This window comes from Anabrus simplex, chromosome 10 (genome assembly GCF_040414725.1).
Source record: "Anabrus simplex isolate iqAnaSimp1 chromosome 10, ASM4041472v1, whole genome shotgun sequence".
Lineage (NCBI taxonomy): Eukaryota > Metazoa > Arthropoda > Insecta > Orthoptera > Tettigoniidae > Anabrus > Anabrus simplex.
Window position 1 is genome coordinate 5,422,768 of NC_090274.1, and position 24,476 is coordinate 5,447,243.

A 24,476-nucleotide genomic window follows, 5' to 3' on the forward strand; every position below is an offset into this window, starting at 1 on the left:
CCACGGTATCCTCTGTCTGTCGTAAGAGGCAAGTAAAAGGGGTCCCAGGGGCTCTTAACTTGGGAGTGTGGGCTGGTGGCCGCAGGGCCCTTAGCTGAGTCCTGGCATTGCTTCCACTTACTTGTGCCAGAATCCTCACTTTCATCTATCCTGTCCGACCTCTCTCAGTCAGCTCTTGTTCTTTTCTGACCCCGACTGTATTACAGCATTCAAATCCTAGGGGGTCTTTCATTTTCATGCACTTTGTGGCCCTTGTCTTTCTTTGGCCGATATCTTCATGTTTCGAAGTATCGGATCCCTTCCATTGTCTCTCTCTGATTAGTGTTAATAGAGGATGATTATCTAGTTGTTCTTCCTCTTAAAACAATATCCTCCTGTGGGTGGGGGCAGTAGAATAACACCCACAGTATCCCTCCCTTGGTCAGCTCTTGTTCTTTTCTGACCCCGACGCTATTACGTATGGGGGCCTATGGAGTCTTTCATTTTCATGTCCTTCGTGGCCCTTGTCTTCCTTTGGCCGATACCTTCATTCTTCAAAGTGTTGGACCCCTTCCATTTTTTCTCTCTGATTAGTGTTATATAGAGGATGGTTGCCTAGTTGTACTTCCAGTTAAAACAATAATCACCACCACTACATTAGGTTCTGTACATGCATACTGTAGTTCATGTCACGATCCAGTCAAAAGAGTGTGTTAATCCGTATCCGTTGTCGCTGCGATAGGTATTAATCACCCCTGTCGTACCAAAAAACGAGGAAAGGTTACCGGTACTGTGAAATATTCATACAAGCTCGTAACGTACAAATAGATCAACTCATCTGCCCAAGATACCCGAAATAAATGCAATACAGGACATTACATATCAGTATTAGTTTGCTTATTGTTCCCGTCAAGTTTTTCTCGTATAACAGACGCGCCCAAGGTCAAGTTCTGGGTACATTACATTATTTTTTCGACTTTCGAGAATTTTCATCGTTCATGTTGGTACGAGGAAAGTGTTTATATATATAGGAAGACGACTACGTTTTATAGAATATCAATAATTAACAGTTATAATATTTTTTAATATGAGAAATTGCTGTAATGTTCTTTAGGTCCTTTAGAAAAATCGAAATTCCATTTTCCTTGAATACGCCCGAAATTGCCAATCTACCGGCGTTATTTTTTCACAATAGCAATGTTGTAATTTTGTCTAATAGGATTAGGAGGATTGCTTCCTAAACTTTTGAATATTTGTAACATATTTGAATGGAGAATATTTCGAAACGCGGAACTTCAACCAATGCTTCAACCAAATATTCCTGATTTGTATATAGCCAGTGAGCAACTAGTGTCGAATTTGGTAGCCCTGATGTGGCGTCCGCTTATGCAATATTTTTTTTCTACGAATGCATTTTATATCATGTTGCATTTGTTGGGGCTGAAGAGGGGTTGACCTTGATTGCTTCCTTGCGGTGTTGCATAAACACTCGTACTCTTTGGTTCACTGTCGGCATTATTTAGGGATTGCAGAAAGCGCAATGATCGTCCAGCAGTTTCAGATATTTTTTGATAACCCGCACGCTACCTATTATGCTGGACAAATGGTGACGGGGAAATTGACGGCAAAAATTCTCCTCCCGACAAGAATTCGAGGTACGTATCATGTGTTCAAACAAAGTTCTGGTGGATACGTGCGGAGCATTGACACCAAGTTAGGATTTTTTTTTTTTTTTTTTTTTTCTTCGTGATTTCGAAATTTTCTGCCGCCTTTCCGGCACGCTGATGGTGTTGCGGCTGCGATTTGCATTTGGCCGAATGTCGTACTTGTCAGTTGTCACCAACTCTCGTGTCAAGGAATACGTTCACTTTTTTTTTTTTTTTTTTTTTGAAATGTGAAATGGTCAGTAGTGTGGTGTGCTGTGTATAAATAATTATGTATGGAGATAAACGCAAAAAGGTTTGTTTGATCCAAGTGAATATCACCAAATACAGTAGAGACAATACGCGACACTTACAGATTTAGCCTTGTTAAAATGGGAGACAATTCGGCGGGGGCGCTCCTAGTGACTTGACCTGAAAAGTCGCGCTAAATTCAAATATCAATGGAAATGCATATACGAAAATGGATACTTAAATTACGTCTAGAAATAAAGTGTTATTGAGATATTAACTTCCAAGTTGCTAAAGTAATTCTGGATAAATGAATGAAGAATTATTTAAAGACTGAAATTAGACACATAAACAAGATGTGAAATGGACTGCTGTGAAATGGCTTGATTATTCATTTATGCATTCCTTTTTTTTTTTGCTTTAGCATTCCTGCCTGATTTTTTACGGTCAGATTTGTCTTTTTTCTCATTTAAAAAACATTGTATCATCACATTACGACACTTGTAAATAAAAATGTCGGCACATTCCTTACACACATGATGCAATGAATTAACATTTAAAAGATGGACAATTTTCCTCTTAACATGAAGCCTTCTAACAGAAAAAAATCTATAAAATCCCGGCTTTAATCTGAGAAGAGGGATAAAAGAAATAAAAGTATGAAAATGCTGTTGATAGCGATGCTTTGAGGAATATTTACGTACAATTAGAGTAAAAATATAACATACCCTTGGCTGTATAGTCGAGGATTTCTAAAGTCGCTGAAAATGATCTGAACAGATTTTATAATTCTTATATAAGCGTAACATCCCTTCTTTCTTGTACACCTTATCCAAATCACTTCTGTGACATTTCAAAACCCACAGATCACACCTACAACAACACATCGGTATTGAAGGTTAACTGCTGCACTATACAATGAAATATGCGTATTATATTTTAAGCCAGTTAAAATATGGGTCGAGCAGGTCAGAAAATTATGAAGTACTATAAAAATCTCTTTGTCACTGGAAGAATATATATACAAACACAATATTACGTATATTTTCTTGTCACGAGGGAAGTGAAAGAAAGACCGCGCATTCTTCTCTAATTCATAGTTACTGCAGCCAAACACAGCACATACCTTTCCCCTCACGTTGAGAGGAGATATCAAGGAATGACACACGCTACTATTTAATTATGTCAACTCACTGAAAACGCATAAGTAACACCAAAAACTTCACACACAAATACACATGCTCTTGTGACAGAATCGGTAGTTCTCAGGTCTACTTGGTAGAGAGAGCTCTAATAGCTGTCCCTCAATATCTCACTGAGTGTCGCGTATTGTCTCTACTGTATTTGATATCACAGCTAATAGAAATCGGAGACTACCGATATAATTATCAAGGGGTGATGCTTGATGTTTATTTGCTTGTGAACAACATTGGCATCGTATTGTTAAGTCGGATAGAATGCAGCGGGACATTTGAATGTTGTGGACCGGTAGACAGTTCTCGAGATTCATCTTCACGTACTACGTTTCATGGCTTAAATGGTATTCTGTGGTTTTGCAGTATGAAACTGGGGCCCCGGAGTTCACTATGCATGAGGGGTCGAACTTCATTTAGGTTTGTGTGACTTAATTTACCACCACTGGTCTGTTTACGGCATAAGGGGTTAGAATGTGTTAGATTTTGTTTGTGTGTATTTATCACCATTTACTTGACAGGAGAGGTTAGACTTCGTTAGGATGGGTGTATATATTTCCGTATCAGCATAGTACGAGATGGGTAACCATTGGGCAGAATGCCAATGGTGCCCACTGTTCAAGAGTTTTACCGGTTGAACTTCAGAGAAAGTCCTAGGTTATCACCACCAGAGTGTGCTGCAGTAGCACACATACAGCATGGAGGACGCTCGGTTGTTGTTATTGTCTTATTCAGTTTCTCACTCAGTGCTTCCAACTGTTGCTGAAACACACTTTATTGTTCTGTCCACATTGTTGCTAGTGACAAAAGCCATTGGTCCAACACATCGGAGACACATGGCTTAGAGCCTCTTTTTCGTGACAGACCATTGGCCTAAAAACCAAGACATTTAAAATATTAAGTTCCCAGAAGGAAACAATTTAATTTCATCGATTGCAAATGTTATCAATACTTGCTCCCTCGAGACAAGACCTTTCACAATACAGACGTACACGCGGTCTTCTCGGGGAGGACAGTGCTCTGAACCTCTCTACTTAGGAACTCATGGGTGGTGGCAGTGGTAATTATTGTTTTAGGACCTGTTTTTCTCTTGCCATGCGGATGGTTAGGATAGGGCCTGGACAAGCAAAGGGAATCTGGGGGCAGGTTTACTTGTACAAACGTGCCAACTCCCCCGATTTAAGCGGGAGACTTCCTATTTTTTGTCCTTCCTCCCTCTCTCCTGATCGCAGAGACTTGTCGCCCGATTTCAAGAACAGATTTAGTATTCCTGTATTTTTTTAATCCCCAGGATTTCCTTGTTCTGTGAGTAGCTGGAGAGAATTGATGTTCAGTGGACACTGGCAAGGCAGATGCAGTCAGCTGGTGGCGTTCTTCAATATGACAGAATCTCTAACGTGATGCTTTTTATTTTATCATTTCCACATAGCAATGCTGACTGTGAGACTATTTTTTAGCATGTTTACAAGGACAAAAACCCAATTCCGATCAGTGCTTCCCGAAAAAGAATTCAGGAAAAAAATTAGACCTTAAAATCCGTTCAACAAGGCCATTGCTTGATCATAAATCTAGTTCAGAAATTGTTGAAAAGGCCTAAGGCGGTTACAATGAAGAGTCATGTGTTCTAAAGCTCAGATACATGAGTGTTTCAGTGTTCATAAGTTAATGGAGAAATTATGTAATTGAGTAATATGATGTGTTAAATATTCTTCAAAGTTACCTATCAATGACGTGTCGTAACATGTCGGGATATGCTGCAAAACAAAAATCTCCTGGTTTTTGACTTTTGAAAGTGCTCATGCTTTTATTCTGCCAGGATTGGTAATGGAATCTCATTATCATAATTGACGGGAATGACATTACGTGACACTTTACAATGGTCAATAGGAATGCAAGTAGCTACTTCAGCAATGAAAGTGGTGTGTAATGCTCTTCATTAGATTATAAAAGTAAATGAACTTTGGGTTTTTCTTACATTCTTTGATCATTGTTACTTGAGCGTGCCGTGTGCTAAGAAGAAGAATCTTGTTCTTTTCCATTGGTACATTATCAAGGTGCACTGTATGTTCCCAGTCTATCGCAAAATGGGTTAGGTGATAATAGTGAAGACAATTTTCCACAAATTTGCCCCAGGTTTCAGAGAAAAGAGCAAACTTATTAGCTGGCAGATGCTCAGCTCGGGTTGATTTCTTGTCAAAATGGATGAATCTGAGAAGCTCTCGAAATCTATCTCTGGATATTTTGTCCCTCATGGATTGCTGTCCAACCACATCCCGGCGACTGGAGTCAGACATTGATGATGATGATGATGATGGATTGCTGTCCACAAAAAGGCGACCATGGATCATTCACATACAGACCTTTCTAACACAGAACACCCCAGGTGTTCGTTATAGCAATCATAACCTCCTACTCCTCAAGTGACACGTCCGGTCCGTTTTCTTGAGTTCTCTCTGAGTGATTGATTCTGTGTGTCATTTTCTTATTAGACGAAGCATCAATTCATCAATGAGGAGAAGGCGAAAGCCACTAATGACAGAGTCGTCAACTCTGTGGTAAGCATATGTTGTGGGAACTCCCCACTCTTTCTGGACGTTCACTGCAGCCCAGCCTTCCAAATTATGAGTTTGAATGCAAGACCTACCAGTCATCTCAGTCTTAAGCGACCCTTTCCACTGATGAAACACCAAACTGAAATTGATACATTTGAGGCGAGTCGGAGGCAGATTAGCACTGTCAACTTCTCTTGCTGATAATTCACCCTCTGTCTCATTATAATCTTCGTCCTAGTCTCCCTTGTCACTAGCAAAAAATTGTCATTTGAATCGGATAGTTCACTTTATGATACATCTGAATTTTCTAGCATACGAGACTCCTATTCAGTAAAAAGAAAGTAAGAAGAACACTTTCTAAACAATGAAATGAATATAATAACCCCACTGACTGGAACACTTATCTGGCAGTAAGAGCCTAACAGTGGTAATAATCCAGGCCAGGTACACACTGTTGTCTGGCAATGCACACTCTTGCATTGTGATAAGGAATTGTACACGTGTCAAAATGACCCCTTCTGGTGTCCTGGGTATGCCATATCAAAAATCTATGGAAATGTAAATATTTTGCTGGGTGCGATACATCACCGTAAACTGGAAAAACCTATGAAAAGTGAAGATATTTGATAACAAGAAACAGGCAACTTTTCGGATGAACAAACTTCATCCATTGACTGTTAATTGCTCTCGATGATGAATTGTGCCATTTATTTAGCAACTGAAGATGATATGTCAGAGAATGAGCAACGATTTACATGTCGTCCCAAAAAAAAAAGACTAAAGACATTACAATGATTGTGACAATGGCAGTAGTCGTTCCGCATCCTTATAGACGTACTGTGATCGTTGATAATTCTAACCTTCCTCTTGTAGATAACAGCGACAATGAAAGTAAAGGCTGTGCTGGTGACAAAGGGGGACGGTAATAGAGAAATGAACACTGTTTATTCTAACCATATACTATTAAAATCTCTGTCTCGGCTGGGAATCAAACTTGGGATCCTCTGAACCAAAGATCTCGATACTGGCCTTTCAGCCAAGGAAACAGACCATACTCTGGTGAAGTACAGGTCATTAATAACTTGAAGATGGTTCAAACACTCTTTGGTTAACTAAATTGTACATTCCTTTCAACATAATAAGAGCATTTTGTGAACTATTTGGGACAAATCCATTGTGTTACAAATTAGGTAATTTTCTGTTGAAAGTGCAGAAATAAATCAGGGTGGAATATTAGCTTCTTTTTTTTATTTTAATGAGTGCAGTCACACTAATAGCTATCAGGTTAATTGAAGAAGGGAAAAAATCCAGCAAATTTTAGCCCATAAATAAAATGGCATTCAGTAGAATGTGGAATGATGCTGAGATGTTTGTTTTGTTTTTTGATCATGAAGGACCTGTCCTTCAAGGAATCAAACATGGAAATCCATTCAACAATTATCACACAATTATTTATGTATTTATTTATTTACCGGGCTAGTTGGCCATGTTGTTAGAGGGGGGGGGGGGGGGGGCGCAGCTGTGAGCTTGCATCCAGGAGATAGTGGGTTCGATCTCCATTATTGGCAGCCCTGAAGATGATTTTCCATGGTTTCTCATTTTCACACCAGGCAAATGCTGGGGCTGTACCTTAATTAAGGCCACAGCCACTTCCTTCCCATTTTCAGACATTCTCTATCCCATCGCCACCATAAGACCTATCTGTGTCGGTGCGACGTAAAGCCAATTCTTAAAAAATATATATTTATTTAATAAAAAATGTTACTTGGAGGGTCAATTTTATTTTTACCAAGGTTCTGGAATTATATTAAGAATGAGCCATCTCCCAAGGTCAAACTAGGTACTGAATACCTGCAGTTTTGTGTTCCTTACAAAATTGTGTATATATTCTTATTTTAGGATTATACTCTGAACATTATGGTTTCTAAATTGGCATTTTGGTTCTGTCTGGTGGTAGTGGGTGGAAACACAGACATCCAACCAATCCTAAGGTAACATTCATATCAATTTATTTTGGTTTAGTGTGGTCTCAAAACCTAGTTGTCAACTGTGTTGTGTACATTCACCATGTGGTACCTATTCTCTCTCAGCGTTTATGGTATTCAGTTCGGTTTGCGACCTTCAGTAATTTTTGTTTTTCGTAATGTTATTTCTATTCTTTATCTCTCTAGTGCATTATAGCATAGTTTACAGTTTAATAATAATGTTGTTGGCTTTACATCCCACTAACTACTTTTTACAGTTTTCGGAAAAGCTGAGGTGTTGGGATTTAGTCCCGCAGGAGTTTGTTTTACGTGCCAGTAAATCTAACGACGTGAGGCTGACGTACTGTATTTGAATTCCTTCAAGTACCACCGGAGTGAGCCAGGATCAAACCTGCCAAGTTGGGCTCAGAAGGCCACTCAGCCCAGTTTACAATTTAGTGTAGCATAAGTTACTATAATAATGTAGAATTATTATTCAGTGTAGCTTTCTTTACATCCATGTGAAAGTTAGTGTATCTAGTACCACGTCTCAGTGTAGTTCGGGAAAGACATCAGTGGAGTGTTCCCTTTGTAGGGCATAAGCTCCTTGCTGTGCAAGCCATTAGCTGTGAGTAATTTCTTACTTCCTCATTCTCTTTTAGTGTCAGATGTCGATAGTAAGTGCACACAGGGTCTTAGAAGTTTTTGTGAATTTGTTTTTGCTCGTGATTCATTAGTTTTTCTGAATATGGTATGTGGGATGTGTGGTGCGGTTGTTCTCGCAATGGTAGAGCGCTTGGCAACAGGCAAAGTGATGCTCACGTGTTTTGCGTTCTGCCAGTAAAGCAGTGGGGAGCATAATTTAGATGTTCTATGATGCAGTAGTTCGAAAATAATGTACTTCTGTAACGTGATGTGATGTTAGAATTAAAGTAATGATCAAGGAGATCTACCAAGACTGCTCCTTGAAGGGGCTGAAGCTGAGGTTGTAATACTGTATTTACTTGCCTATAATGTCCTCTCTTTTCCTCATTTTCAACTTCAAAAATAGGTCAAGGTATGAAAAGTGAAAATTTCATTTAATATAGATTAAGTTTGGAACAGTTTAAAACCAGAAAAAGGAACATTTAACGTCTGTAAATCAACATACGATTTTTTTTTTTTTTTTTTTTTTTTTTTTTTTTTTTTTTTTTTTTTTTTTTTTTTTTTTTTTTTTTTTTGCCATTAGAGACCACGTTAGGTAACAGTTACATGTTTCTGCTATCCTCACAGCCCAAAACTTAAGCATCCTTTCTCTGGCAGCCTGTCTTCTTTCTTCCGTCCACCTACGGTTAAGTTTTGGGTTCGTCATGGAATCCCTGGAATTTTGTTGATCACTGCCCTAAACTTTGTTTGGTTTGAGATGTCTTCTGAATTTAGTCCCACCTGTTTGAGATCCTTTCTCACCTCCCTGAACCATTTGTCCTACACTTTAGGTCTGCTGTCTAGTATTGTGAAAATCCTTTTCGTTAGTCTCTTCTCATCCATTGTAAATAAATGCCCATAGAATTTAAGTCTCAGTTTTCTCATGGACTCAGTTAGCCTTTCATTGTCGCGGTAAAGTTCTTCGCAACCTATGTATACTGTCCATCCACAATCTTTGGACCCATTATTTTGCAAAGGATCTTTCTTTCGAATTTCTCAGCTTCTCTCAGTCCCGCTTTCCCTGTCTTTTGGAGGCATTCACTAGCATACAGACATTCCGTTTTAATCACTGTATTGTAGTGCCTTAGTTTAGCTCGTCTGTAGATGGTTTTCTTCTTGCATATACTGTAGGATATGTCCTACGAAAAGCCACAGCCATCTTCTCCCGTCTGGTGTTGTTTGCGTCTCTTTCATTAGTTTTCAGTTGCACATTTCATCCAAGTACTTAAAGCTATCAACTCTTTCTATTTTACTGTGTTCTGTCTTCAGGTACCGAGGGGCTATTTTGATGTTTGTTATATATTTAGTTTTTTCGAAAGAAATCTGTAGTCCTGCTTTTTCTGCTTGTAGTTTTAGTACATTCAGCTGTTCTATTGCTGTGTCAGTATTCCTAGATAGCAGCGCGAGGTCATCAGCACAGGCAAGGCAATTAATCATGACACCACTCTTTTTTTTGCTATTTGCTTTACGTCGCACCGACACAGATAGGTCTTATGGCGACGAGACAAGCACAAGGAACAAAGATTTACAGCATTTATGGTTTCAAATATCACAGGCACATGGAATTCAAACAACGCAAATAGCATTAGGGAAATATCGCTTAAAATTAATATGAGAGAGTTCGAACAAGGTTAATCGATTGGGTAAAGTTGGATTTGATGCAGTCCAGCAATATTATCATCACAATACTTGATTCTTTGCCAGAAGGACTCACTGATTGAGGTTAGAACTTGAAATACTGCAGCTCAGTTCAAACAGCCTCTAATTATTCAAATTTCTCATTTCATGCCTATTTGCCTACCATCTACAGAGCCTGCATGATCTAGTGCCTGGAACTACCTGAAGCTAGTACAGATTGGAATGGAAAGCCCCATTAGAGGTTCACCAATCTCTACTTGCTTTAAAATCCTTCCCCAAATTACCAAGACTTTGTGAAATTTCATGCACTTAAAACGCATCATTTCAATATTTACAGCATTGCAGTTGCACTCCAGAACTTTTATGCCCGCTTTTTCATATTTTTGTTTCTTCACACTGGTGCTTTTAATTTGTCTCTCTGGTTACGCCAATAAGGAAATACACGCGGCTGCTCGTTGTATTTACGACTTGCCACTCTCATTCTTCTTTGTGCAGCATATACTAACACATTCAACTTGAAGGATGCAGAAAAAACATGTTCTCTTGCTCATTTTCACTCCTGATTTTGTACTGGTCGCGAAGCTGGAAGAGCCTTGAGAAAGGGAGTACAAAGGTCAATGCACAATCAATCAATCAATCACAGGTGGTTCAGAAGCGTGGGTTTTACCGTTAACTAAAATCTTGCCCTTGCTGCCTGTTCACTTGAAAGATTCCTGTGTTTTCCCCCAAATTCCTTTTTTAAAAATAATATTTTCTTAGAAATTAGTTGAAAATGAAGGGGCAGGTGGGTGTTATTGAGCAAGTAAATACTGTACTATGGCCATATTATGATGAGACACAATTCACTGCAAAATGCTCTGCTGCTAGGAAAGACTAAAGGCAAGGGGAGAGGGGAATGCCACATGATGAGATGAATTGGTGTTGTCAGATATGAATCTGGAGTGATTTTGGGAAACAGGACAGGATGGAATAGTTGTAATGGTTCATGGGATAAGAAATGATGTAACAATGACAGTAAAATTGCCTTTCTTGTATTATGATTTTGTTCTTTCAGTTTTAAGCATACTGTTTATAGAAATATTGAAACAGGGATAGGAGCACAGGATAAGATTAATAACAAAAATTAAGGTCATTGTCTTTTTAATGAGTAACAGAAAAAAATGTAATTACTGCCTGCAGACTGATTGGCACAGCATTCAAATACCAGTTTGAAGAATATGGCCTTTGAAGCTACTACTGGACTTCGTTTTATGTGCAGTCTGAAAATCTTTACTGTAGATTTTAGTGTTGCACACAGGTATTGAATGAATTTACTCTTTAATTTAATGGTTCTTTTTTTACTACGATTCTGTCCTCTAGCAATACACATGGTTTTAAACCTGATGAAGTGTAATACCCTTTCCATAGCTCCACTTAGACATGGGACCGGCAATAACAGGGTTTGTTTATTTTCCTCTTTCCACAGGAATCGAACTGAACTTCCACGGTGAAGCCAAAGTAGAATGGGAAAAAACTAAGCAACACCGTAATGCTGAGGGAAACATAGAGACAGTCTCCATTCCCCACAGCGCCAATGAACTGTACTTTGAGAATTCTTTCTACATCTTGGGAGGACCTGGTGAGTATTGCCATCTCACGTCAGATAGCATCAACTCCAACTTGTATCTCACTGGCCCTTGACCTGTTTTTGGCCAGTATGTGTCCACTGTGACGAATGGTAATTAGTGAAAATTCATGCAATGACTATTGCTAGGCTGTGAAGCAAAACCTGTGATGAAGGTTCCAACATCTGCCATGTATAGGAAACCGTGTGTTAGGAAGGAGGAGGACGAGGATAGTGTTGTATGGGGACAGCACAAACACCCAATCCCTGAGCCAAGGGAATTGCCCATTTAAGAGTGAAATGCCTGAATCCTGCTGGGAATTGAACCCGGTGCTCCACCAATCACCAAGCTGTGGTAATTGATGTACACACACAGCTCACAGCCTTCTCTTACTGTTGTTTTGTACATTTTTACACTACCTCTGGTAGTGAGACCTAGGGCTGATTGGAGGAACAGTATTTGAATGATTAGGTTTAAACATTGCCTAAGTATAGCTGTCACTTAAACACTGTCTAAAGCTGATGTTGAGCATGTTTTAGAAGTGAATTACAATCAGAGGTTATGAATTATGTTGAGACGATGCCGAGGAGAAAGGGTAGTCCAGCGGCCTCTTGTTGGTGAGACCTAGGGCTGATTGCTATTTGCTTTGCTATTTCATTTGAAATGTACAAGGAGATGCAGTTTAACGTATGATTTTGGTTTTCAGTGGATATGATAACATAAGGTACTTGAACACGATAACTGTCAACCTGACTGTGATTCTTAGCAACTGATGTATTTTATTTTTCTTGGTATAATTTCCATGGAGTAATAGGTCCCATCAGCTACACCTCTCTCAGAATAACTAGTTCCGATCATCAGAGGCTGTCCCATACATCAACCAGGAGGAATTACCGTATTTTTGGGACCATAAGACGCTGCAGACTGTAAGATGCACCCTGAAAATTTAAGGAAAAATATAATTTCACTGTCATTTTCAAACAAAATTTTACAGAATTAAATTTAATTTGTGTATGAACATAAATTACCAATAAGCAGTGCAGTACTAAATTACAAGTATGTATTGTCTTTCTGCTGGCCTATTACCATGTAATTTTGCGTATTTCATAACTTTTCATTTGAATGCTAAGTCGTAAAGATCTTTTCTGTACCACTGACATTGTGTATGGTAAATTATCTCTACCAGAACTTGCTACTGATTACAGAGCGAAACATATTCTTTCTACCCTTCCTTGAAGGTCACCTATAACAGTAGTTAAGGTTGCAGTTCTTTGTGTTTGCCTGGAACGATAATGAGGCAGGCGGGGAAGGAATTGCCAACCTATTTGTTAGGAATTCTCTGGCAACTCACATTCCGTCAGGCAAATGCTGTCGCTGTTTCTTAATTGCAGGAACAGAAGGGGTCAACTGTTGAGAATATTGCAAGGAATATTTTGAGCATTGTTGTTGCAAATCGCGTAAGTATCGGACCGTAAGACGCAGTCATATTTTAGGCAGTATTTTTTTTAAACAAAAAGTGTGTCTTATGGTCTGAAAAATATGGTATATTATATTTACTGTCAAGTACACTTATAGTTAAACTACGAAGTAGTTTGTATATGTGGGTATGTGTTGTTGTTGTTTTTTTTAAGCGATAACTTAGATAAGGTTTTGACCACAAGGAGATAGGAAAAGGCTGGGAAAGAAGCGGCCGTGGCCTTGATAACAGCCCCAGTATTTCCATGATTAAAAATTGGGAAACTACGGAAAACTATATTTTCTTGGCTGTGGGGTGCAATCACATGATCCATAGAACTCTCTTTGTTACAGAGTGCTATCATTTCACCTTCACTTTACCTATGCTATTTAAACTAGACTCAGCATAAAGACAACACTATAATCAAAGCTACACGTCGTCTTATGGTGGCATGTCACTTTACTCTCAATAAGTTAATGTGAGATTTCATTTCCAAAGAAAGTGGTGTTCTTATCTGTGAGCAAGTCATGCTCATGATCAGCCGCATTGTGTAATATTAATATATATACAACAGACAACAAGTTAGTAATGTTTGGCGCACACACCAACAAATTTCATTGGTTGCGACAAGCAAAGAGTAGCTTGGGAGGTACTTCTATTCCCATTTTTGAACCAATATTGAAGCTTAAATGGCTTGTAGCTAAACATTGAATAGCTGAATATTGTTTACGCAGTGGAATATAGGTTGTTTAGGTAGACATTGTCCAAGGCTTAAAGCTAGTCTTCACTTCTGCAATCAGCCTTTAGTGTTTACAGTGCATCATTTCTTGTTATAATTGGTTGTGAAAATTTTGCTCATTACACACATTTTGGCGGCTGGGCAGAAACAGGTCTGGCCAGTGCCTAGAAACATATGGCGACATGCATTTTACATTAGATAGATAATTTGTCTTGGAAGATAGTGGATGCTAATCCACACACAAAACGTGTGCAAATCGCCCAGATGTTGGACATTCGTACGATAACTTCAAACATAAGTGTAAGCAGCGTGTATAGTTCGCATCTCTAAGCATGTTTTCCCTTGATGTTCTACTATGCTGGTGTTATTAATATGTATTATTTATTTATTTATTTATTTAGTTATTTATTTATTTATTTATTTATTTATTTATTTATTTATTATAATTGTAAATACTTGTTTGTTTGTTTGTTTGTTTGTTTTCATCGTAATTAGTTTTACGTTCAAACCTAATCTTTAATTTAACAGCATAATTGTTTTTATTTTTTATTTTTTTTAGCACTTTCCCCTCTTTATGACGTTACCATTTTTTTTTTTTTTTGCGGTCTCCCCAGTTTTGACTGTATATTGCTTCATTATAGCAGACTTGAAGGTAATTCTTGCATAGTGTTGATTGGTGAGGAACACGTTTCTTGTAGTATTTTTCCAGTTCACGCACTTGCAAGTTTATACTATGGAATATTGGCTGCAATCATTGCACTGCATTAGTCTTTATAAAAAGGGTTACTTGAAGATGAAGGCTGCATTTGTGTTAAAAGTATTTGTTTCTTTGATCGTTGGTTATTTTCCTCCGTGCATGTTGTTCAAGCTGGGATTTCATGGAACATGCAAGATGTTTGTTGCATGGTTGACAAATCACTACTTTGCCATCATTTGTAAAGGACTCATCAACTGCAATCCATGATTTTAACTTTAAAGCCAATGAGGACACAACTGGTATGAAATAAACTTAGTTGAGACATTTCAAAAGAAGAGAGAGAGATACTGTGAGGCATGCCATGCAGTGTGCAGTTCCCAGCCTATACAATACCTGCTGCTGTTGTGGGGTACTTATTCTTCGTATCTGTACTCTTTTTATGGGTCCATTCAAGGTACCCATAGTGAATTAATAGTGGTGCTCACGATCCCTGCTGTAAACACATATCTAGATATATTGTTTTATAGAAAGGGCCTGATGTATTTCAGAATTATGCTTTACTAAAGTCACATACATGCAAGAGGTAATTTCTACCCTTATTTTTATGTCATTGCAAACATAACAAAATACATTATGGTTTCTTAATATAGCTGCACCATTGTGCAGAATTTCAATAAAATCAGAGGATGACAGCTACATAGGCCTATCCATGAAGTAAGTTCCAATGGATCGTAAAAGGAAACCAGAACATTGGAAGATAATGATCTTTATTTCTATGGATTCAGTGGTTCATATGCGTCTCACATATCTTAGTGTGGCATCAGCTTCTAAATGCCTTTGTAATATGAGTCAGCCGCCAATGACCAAAACCATGATATAACCGCTATCTGATGCTCAGCATCACTGTGAAAACGTTGTGCCAGAAATCTCTTCTGTTGAAGGAAGAGTCGCTGGGCATAAGGTTGGGGCTGTATGTAGTAATGGGATATTCGATTCATTTTATTGAATCAATTCATTTGATTCCATTCACATTACATTACTGATACAGTGATCCAATTCACTGTACATTAAGAGTCGCCGTTCCCATTGCATCTGTGTAGTGTGTACTGTCAGACAGCAGCCACAACATTCAATGCTTGCTGCTGCCATCTGGTCTTCACTCTCTGAACTGCTTTCCTATGTGTCATCTAGCTTTCATAATCAGGTTTCTCTTGCAGCCACCTCTTCATATCAAGTTTTGCTTTTACAAAGCCCTTCCCCCACAGTCATAACTCTATTAAATAAGTACAGTGAAACCTCATTAGTGCGTTCCTCATTAACACGTTTTCTCGTTTAGCACGTCGTAAATTCGAAGTCCCGATTCTCATCGTATTAAATCTATACAAAAATCCCTCACTTATCATGTCTCGAATTTTCGCTATTACCGCTTAGCGCTTAGTATTTTTGCTAGTCCTGAAAATATTATTTGTCATCCCTTGTGAAATGAACGTGATTTCCAACTCAGGTAACAGCCCTCGCCACAGTTGCGTGATAACGGGAAAAGGCTGTGAATTCTTGAACTTCACAGGATAAATTGCACCTTTGGGGAGCAACCATTAGCCTCAGAAATGCTCAGTTTTGCTTGCTGGTTAGCAGTGAAACTGCAGAGTTTGTGCTTGTATTTCTCATTCCATTCAGAAGTTAGAAATGTATTTCCTGTTTAGTTTTACAACATTTTATCAAGTCAGAGAGCTTTTATGGGATGACGAAGTACCCAAGAGAACAAAATTAACATTATATAAACAGTATTTGATACCAATTGTAACATACGGACTAGAAATGCTTGTAACTAATAAGTGACAAGATAGTAAGATCCAAACAGTAGAAATTAAATTTTTAAGAACATCGGTTAAAAAATCAAAAAGAAATAGATTTCAAAATGTTGCCATTGATACTTTCACGGCTTGTACTTATAGACATGGTACTGTATAGGCTTTTGGGTGAAATTCTTTACGTTTCGCAGAGAACTCTGAAGCCTTTCTCGTGGACAGTCGAGATTTTCTTCTGATGACAGTTCTCTGCGAAACATAAAGATTTTCACCTAATTTTCATGACTCGGCATAAGCCCAAAAGCCTACACTGTATCATGTCTAGAATTCAAAATGTTAAAATCAGAGAAGAGCTAAATAGAGAACCGTTGGTACAGAACATACAGAAAGCTAGACTGAGATGGTGCGGACATGTAAAAAGAATGGGAAAGGAATGGGTTGCAAGAAGAGATTGGAAAGAGAAATTAAGGGAAAGAGGCCAGTCGGAAGACCGAGGAGAAGGTGGATGTATCAGATTTGGAAGGACATTAGAGAAACTGGATTGGATGTGGTGGAAGTAATGGAGGAGGAAAAGTGGAAGGACAGAAAAGAGTGGAGGAGGCTTGTTAACCACACCCGGGCGACTGGATTGGGACATTGACGATGATGAGTTTTACAGTGAAGGGTAGCGAATATTTGTCATGCGATAGCGTACGTCTGGAACATATATTGTGTGAAGTTGACCAGCGTGGTACATATTTGTCTTGTGATAGCATAATTATGGATACGGGAAATGTCGTGAAATTCCTTATTAATGAAGACAAAATTAAAGTCTGTCGGCAAGTTGACTGGCATCCACATCTTCAAGCGTGCAGAATTGGCATGAATGTTCAAACTCGCACATTCCCATTCCAACTCAATCACTCGATTTTAGTGTCGAAAATTTCATTTTTAGGTTCCGTATAATCATGTTCTTCTCGCCTTTTAATACTCTCTTCTCTAGAGATTTCACTGTACCTGCGGATATCTTCCTCATCCATTCGCTTTTTCAGCTTCTGTCTGGGTAGGGAAGTGTACCAAAGCCCTCCACCTTACTCGATCTTTCCACCACTCCTCTTCTAGTACTTTATTTCTATCGACTCCTCTATTTGCAGTACAGTCCACAACAGAGCTCCTCATTCTAGGCCGTCGCCTAGATCTCTTTGCAGTCTCTGTATCTATGAATGTTCTCTTTGGTATTCTCTCTCCTGGCATTCTCATCATGTATTTAAAGATAAAAACTTCATTGTTCCGTATTGAAATTATTGATGTTAAAAATTAAATAATTGAAAAGGAGGTTCAACCTATTCAATACTTAAAAGAAGGAAATGCAGTAATCACATTCCTATTTAAATGGGACCGGTTTCGACCTTAGTCCAGGTCATCATCAGCCGTAAAAAGATGTACAATGTTTATGAATATTGGAGGTCAGTTTCACACTTTGATAGGCACAAAGACACGACACCACATTCTGTATGCACAAAGTCACAACACTATCAACTAATAAACGAAGATTAAAAATAACTAGAAGTCGCAGACGAATAGATTTGTAGTAGAAAGCCGCCAGCTCCTGGTGATCAGCGCGGCACATTCAAGGTCATGCGCTGCGGTCGAACGCCAAAGTAGAGTGGAGAATGTTTTGAAGGTCTAGAATTTGTCACGGTTGCGGGAAGTTAAGTACGTATATAAAAATATACGACGCAAATCAGAATAATTGAGTGAGTACTTGTAGTGAGTACTCCTGCAGTGTTGTGACTTTGTGCATACAGAATGTGGTGTCGTGTCTTTGTGCCTATCAAAGTGTGAAACTGACCTCCAATATTCATAAACATTGTACATCTTTTTACGGCTGATGATGACCTGGACTAAGGTCGAAACCGGTCCCATTTAAATAGGAATGTGATTACTGCATTTCCTTCTTTTAAGTATTGAATAGGTTGAACCTCCTTTTCAGTTATTTAATTTTTAACATTCTCATCATGTGTCCAAACCATTTTAGCTTTGCTATATCAATCTCTTCTAGAAGTGTACATTCTTCCACACTTCTCCTTATTTACTCATTTCATATTCTATCTCATCTTGTCTTTCCCTGTATGCTCCTCAGGAACCTCATTTCAGCTGCTTGTATCTTACAGAGGGTGGCCAAATTATTAGACTCAATACCGCCTTATATTAAGACACAGTACAAAAATTACATACATAATAATAATAATTGACACAACTCAAAAATTGTACACAGACTTGTGATATTTCACAGTTCTCAGAAAGTAACACCTCCACTAAATATAGAGAATTAGATGTAAAAATGTCTGTGTTTACAATAAGTAGCCTACATATTAAATTAAGTTGCTGTACGTCACACCGACATAGATCTTATGGCGACAGGGGATAGGAATGGCCTTAATTAAGGTGCTGCACCAGCATTTGCCTGGTGTAAAAATGTGAAACCACGGAAAACCATCTTAACGGCTGCCGATGGTAGGATTCGAACCCGCCATCCCCCGAATGCAAGCTCACAGCTACGGGACCCTAACTGCACGGCCAACTTGCTCGGTCATCTTTGAAAATATGTGTTTTTCTATCAGCATAAATCGTCTTTTATTTTGTATAGGCTACCCGAGATGTACAGTGGCCCACTGGTTTTCTGATTCAACAACTTTTTATTTAAGCTATTGCATCAGTCGGCTCACTTACTCACTGTCGACATACACCGTTGATCTCGTGATTTGTTTCTTGATGTCTTGTGCTTTCATGCTATTTAAGAATTGAAAGAGTACCGAGCGGTTCTTCCCATTATAAAACAGACAATTTTGAGTGGTCATGAGCATGACTCATAGTCATAGGGTAGGCTAGAGAGTTCAGTTGAATTAATTGTTGAATGTCATTTAAGTTATAATACTGATTCATTAAACCAATAAATAGGATAACCTAATCCCCTAACTATTTACAAGCTAGGTACTTTGGAATTATTGTTTTGACTACATTTTCAACACTGCAAATAAATCCATCTATTATTTAAACCTCTCTGTAAGAAGAGGACAGTGAATGCAACTGGGTATTATTTCCAAATGAGCTGAGAGCGGGAGTCCATTATAGCGTGCGATTCTTTCAGTGTGCTATGGCTCTGTATGTCTCGCTGCAGCAGAAGTATGGCTCCCCGCCAATGTCCAGTGTACCGATAATGGACCGTGTGTGTGGTGTGTCTCCCTGATCCTTGAGTGCGCTACTCAGCACTGTCTGCTGCGAGTCAGCTGTAACGTGTGCCGTGAGCTTGCACTCGGGCACTTGAATGAATCGATACACTGCTTCGAATCATACACTCAGTAGACAACACTAACTGTATGGGGGATGGTCCAAGATGTCCCACCCAAATTGCTGCAGAAAGAGCTTGTATGTTCCGTACCAAATAGGGCATTCATTGTAAGCAATCATCCGCATTTTCCGTATCGATGTTATACACTGTTAAAAGAAATAAAAACACAACGGTTCCACCTGATGGATACTGTTTATTTGCCTAAAAACTGTAGAACATGTTTCATCTACTTTGCAGACATCCTTAGCTACATATGTTTTAGCATATTGTGTAATTAACAAGGACACATTCTTACTCTCTTTATGTTAAAACACACATTAAGAACATTTTTAAAATTTAACTTAATTATACTTAAAAAGTACGTCATGGAAAAATGACAAGAGCAGGGGTGGCAGGGGGTGTTCATGGATGGAAAGGAAATATACTACATTAACTAATTCTCACTAAAATATCTTGCTAATAAGAATAGCTTAAAGCTATAAAGTTTGCCATTGTCGCTGTTCATGTGTTGTGTAAAAACTTTTTTGATAAAATCTTCGTAGCAAATCTGTCGACGATTCGCGAAGTGTATGATTATTTGGTGTCCTTCTTTAGAACACTACTCTTGATGTTGTGTTTGAAAGGGAGCTTCTAGCGTTGCTATTGACGTGTTGAGAAATCTTGTGACTGTCCTGTATTTGACTGCTGGCAATTTACTACTTTTTAATAGGGCATTCATTGTCATACGAGAACATTATGCCTCACTCAGCTTTCCACGTCTCTTGCTCTCTTTCACCCTCCGCAGCTTCTACTGTGTGTCAGAGTAACCACTCATACAGTACTTCTCAGTCGGGAGGAGACTGTATGAGGCCAGACATATTTACCTTTGCACAGCTTTAACACAACTGCAAATGCACCAGGCTTTTGCAGCATGTTTCTCCTCTACCCCTGCACGGAGACCACCAGCAGCTGCCTTGGGACTCATCCGGTACTTACTTTATGGATGGAGCTTGAATTTTAAAATTTTTTGTTAATATTTCATATTTGAACATTGATCTGCCTTTTGGTTTCAGCATGCGACATGCTGCTTCAAGCGGGAGACCATATGTACAACTTCAGCATGCAGCTTCCCACCATTCTGCCCTCGTCTTTTGAAGGGCGGTATGGGAGCGTTCGCTATTCGCTTCAGGCGTCCCTCATCTGCTTGGGACAGAACAATCACCATGCCAAGGTCTACTTCACAATTCTGACCGAACTGGACTTGAACCAGGTCGTGGGTGTCAGGGTAAGGAGATTCTCACAATTTCCTTAAATTTGAATAGCTATTTGGTTCATGGATGGTGTGATTGTGTTAGCAGAGAGTGAATAGGCTATAAATGGAGTGCTCAATGCTGAATGGTAATAGGTGCTAGAGGGGAATAAGGCAAACATCAAGACAGGCCAGGAAAATATTCAGCAAGTATCAACTTCCATTGTCTAGGAAGCATAATAACAGATAACATGAGATGCAATGGGGAGGTAAGGAATAGCATTGCCATCAGCAGAAAGAAGCCTCTTCTCTGTAGACACTTGAACGAGGGGCTTACAAAGAAGCTGGCAAAATGCTTCTCTTGAGTGTAGCGCTGTTTGGAGCAGAGACCTTGACACCAAGGGAGGAAGATGGGAGGACTTGAGATGTGGTTGTGGAGGAGAATGGAAAGGATATCCTCGGTGGAAAGAGTATGGAATGAGGTGGCATCAGAGAGAGTTGGAGGAAAGAGAGACCTCAAAAACAATCAACAGTGTTCTGTGTCCTAATTCCATATGAAGACCTTGGAGGGGTTTGTAATTGAATCCAGGCTTTTGGCACGCAGTCTAGTGATTATAAATTATATACCACCAACTCTCCTACCCTGCCAGTCAACATTCTGATAGTGAACATTTTTTCAACCTCAATATTCAGTAGCTCATTGTGGGTCGAAACATGTTCTACGTATAAAATATGTCTATAATTTCCATTTATAATTAAGTTGTAGTCTAGATTGGGTCTTCATACGGTGGATTACAATTAAAAGAGTTTAGTGAGAGTGATGTACAGTATTTGCTGCACAAATGGCGGTGAGTGTTTATTTTAATTCTTTTCTAGTCTGCGGCCTCTTCCCTGCCTCAGTTAGTAGTTTGCTGCTGCTAGTTCTGCACATAACGTGTTGTTTATTGATCAGTTTAAGTTTTAAATTATTTTAGTGAACTTTCACGTCAATAGTGACTGCAAGAGACGTAAAGTGGATTCTGAAAATCGGTCCTTCAAGCATGAATGGGAACTGCAATTATTCATCTTTGTTTCGCCTGTACCCCAAACGCAAAACTGACATGTCTAATATGCAATCAGGCCTTGCTTTGCTTAAAAGAGGGAATTTAAAAGTGGCATTTCAACAATAAGCATTTCAGTTGGACCAATAATTTCCACTTGTCAGTGATGCAAGAAACCAGATGGTTAAACGGTTAAAAACTTCATTAGAGGCCGGTCAAGAATGCATGAGACGAGTTACCGCAGAAAGGAGGGCAACACATTAAAGGTATCCCAGGGGAAAGAATTCATTTGTCAACTCAGAAACTGTGACAGAGTATCTTGTTGAAATGGTTGGCACGTCATTTCAGAGTGACGTGAAAGTATGTAATTCAAGCCATAAGAAGTATACCGCTGTCTGTTACAAACATACGCAGTGTAGAATTGTTATCATACTCAAGTAGGAAATGAGTGATGCTTCATTGTGCTGGACTCCGTGACTCTGAATGAATCTTCGGATAGGACTAAGTGTGCTCAACTGTGGTATACATTTGTTTCTGGAATGGTGTTTGATTTGAGGAAGAATTGCTTGTCTTCAAGGATATTGCATGCAGTCGTGCAGACACAGCCACTATGCACCTTTATGTCTGACAATGATATGAAATGGGAAAATCTGTTATCAGTGGTAAGAAATGGTGCTCAAAGCCTGGTGGGATATAAGTGTGGCCTGATACATCATATTCAAAATCAGAATGGTAATGTTGTGTTTTGCCACGCATAATTCATGAAACTGCATTGTGCATATTATTATGAGTACAGCCACTCGTATGATTGTTTTTTACGTCAAAGATAATCTTTGACGCACACATTTTTTACAACCTACATTAAGGAACTCGGTGCCGTGCACGCAGATACTTTGTTTCACAACAATGTTCGCTGGCTTAGCAAAGGAAATACGCTTTCCAGATTCTTTGAACTGAAAGATGAAATCAGAAGAAATTAAATACAGTAACCAGGAACATCATTTCATCAACTTCTTTGACGACAAAGCAGGTTGAGTGACATATTTTACTACTTGAACAGTCTTTACTGTGACCAGGTACATGAACTACATGAAGCTGTACGACTCTTTCGAGCTAACTTAAATCTCTTTCTTAAAGACTTGAAGGAGGGAAACAATTTGTTTTCCCACTTTTTTTTTGGTTCATTATCTTGTATCAAAAGTTTGTACCATCTAAAAATAGAATTTGATGAACAATTCATTTGGCTCTACAAATTGGGTGACCTTTTCTTCAGGCTGTGAGAAAATCCTTTTCCATTAGTCCTTGATGTCCGACTCGTTGGTTGAACGGTCAGCGTACTGGCCTTCGGTTTAGAGGGTCCCGGGTTCGATTCCCGGCCGGGTTGGGGGTTTTAAACTTAATTGGTTGATTCCAATGGCCCAGGGGCTGGGTGTATGTGTTGTCTTCATCATCATTTCATCCTCATCACGACGCGCAGGTCGCCTACAGGCATCAAATAGAAAGACCTGCACCTGGCGAGCCGAACCCGTCCTGGGATATCCCGGCACTAAAAGCCGTACGACATTTCATTTTCATTAGTCCTTGATGGGAATGGTGTACCAGAACAACTGAATTGTAGTAAAATTTTGACAAGGCATAGGTACAGATTGAAATGTTATAGCTGTAGACGACTGGAGAAAGGACAGAGAAATGCGATTGACACTGTTGGGGTTTAACATTTATGTATGAAAATATAATTTCCAGCATGAATTTTGTGAAAAGCATTTTCATATCCTGAGTAATTCATGACTGTTTCAGGGACTGGTTAACCATTGCCAGAAATTTGCACACTTCAGACATTGAAAAGATTTCGTAAAACGAGGCATAGTTTTTTTTCACTGATGCGGTTGTATGGTGCAATTGTATACAGTAGAGTCTCGCTCAACCGACCTTCGCTTATCCGACACTCCGTGTTATCCGACCCGACACTGGTAGTCTTAATTTGAACTTTAGGTGGATGCAATTCTGGGACACGGGGTGTGGAGGGTGCGACTGTGGGACAAGCACTGGCAGTCATGCGGTAGGATTGTTCAATGTAGTATTGGTTGGGTGCGGATGTTATAGTTTTCATATCCTCTGTGAGTATGGCGAGTAAACGTAAAAAAGTGATTGTTTCTGTGGAAGACAAGTAGAGTGGGTTAAAGAGACTGGACAAAGGGGAAACTCTCCAAAAAATGGCTTCAGATTATGGTGTTGGACGTGTTACAGTGGGAGACTGAAAACATACGAGGGAATAAATTGAAAAGTGGTGCTCTACCAGAGCAACAAGTGGTGCACTGAAAATTAGAAAAACCAATGAAAAATGTGGGTACGAAAAAGTAAGTGAAGCACTATTTCTTTGGTTCACTAAAAACCAGGAAAAGGGGTTGTCAATATCTGGCCCCATTCTGCAAGAAATGGCGGTGTATATCCAGAAAAGGAGTTTAATATAGGGACCCTAATTTTACTGCCAGTGCTGGGTGGCTTGATCGGTGGAAAAAACGGTACGGCATTGGGCAGCTTAATATCTGTGGAGAAAAACTGTCAGCTAAATCCGATGAGGTTGTGAAATTTAAAAGACAATTTCAAGAAATAATTCTTGCTGAAGGATTATCCGGTGATCAGATTTTTAATTGTAATGAGACTGGGCTGA

At 39.1% G+C, this 24,476-nt stretch overlaps 1 protein-coding gene across 2 annotated transcripts in view; it reads left to right on the forward strand.

Moving 5' to 3' along the window:
• The first annotated feature begins 1,432 nt into the window (after positions 1 to 1,432).
• LOC136881908 (arrestin domain-containing protein 3) overlaps positions 1,433 to 24,476 on the forward strand; it is a 67,097-nt gene continuing 44,053 nt past the window's right edge. For both annotated transcript variants that reach the window (XR_011018779.1, XM_067154351.2), the window contains exons 1-3: positions 1,433 to 1,634; positions 11,368 to 11,520; positions 20,590 to 20,801. Coding sequence is in view for 1 of the 2 variants with exons in the window: in XM_067154351.2 (XP_067010452.2) it covers positions 1,520 to 1,634; positions 11,368 to 11,520; positions 20,590 to 20,801 (480 nt within the window). In the remaining variant the exon portion in view is untranslated. The remainder of the gene's footprint in view (positions 1,635 to 11,367; positions 11,521 to 20,589; positions 20,802 to 24,476) is intronic.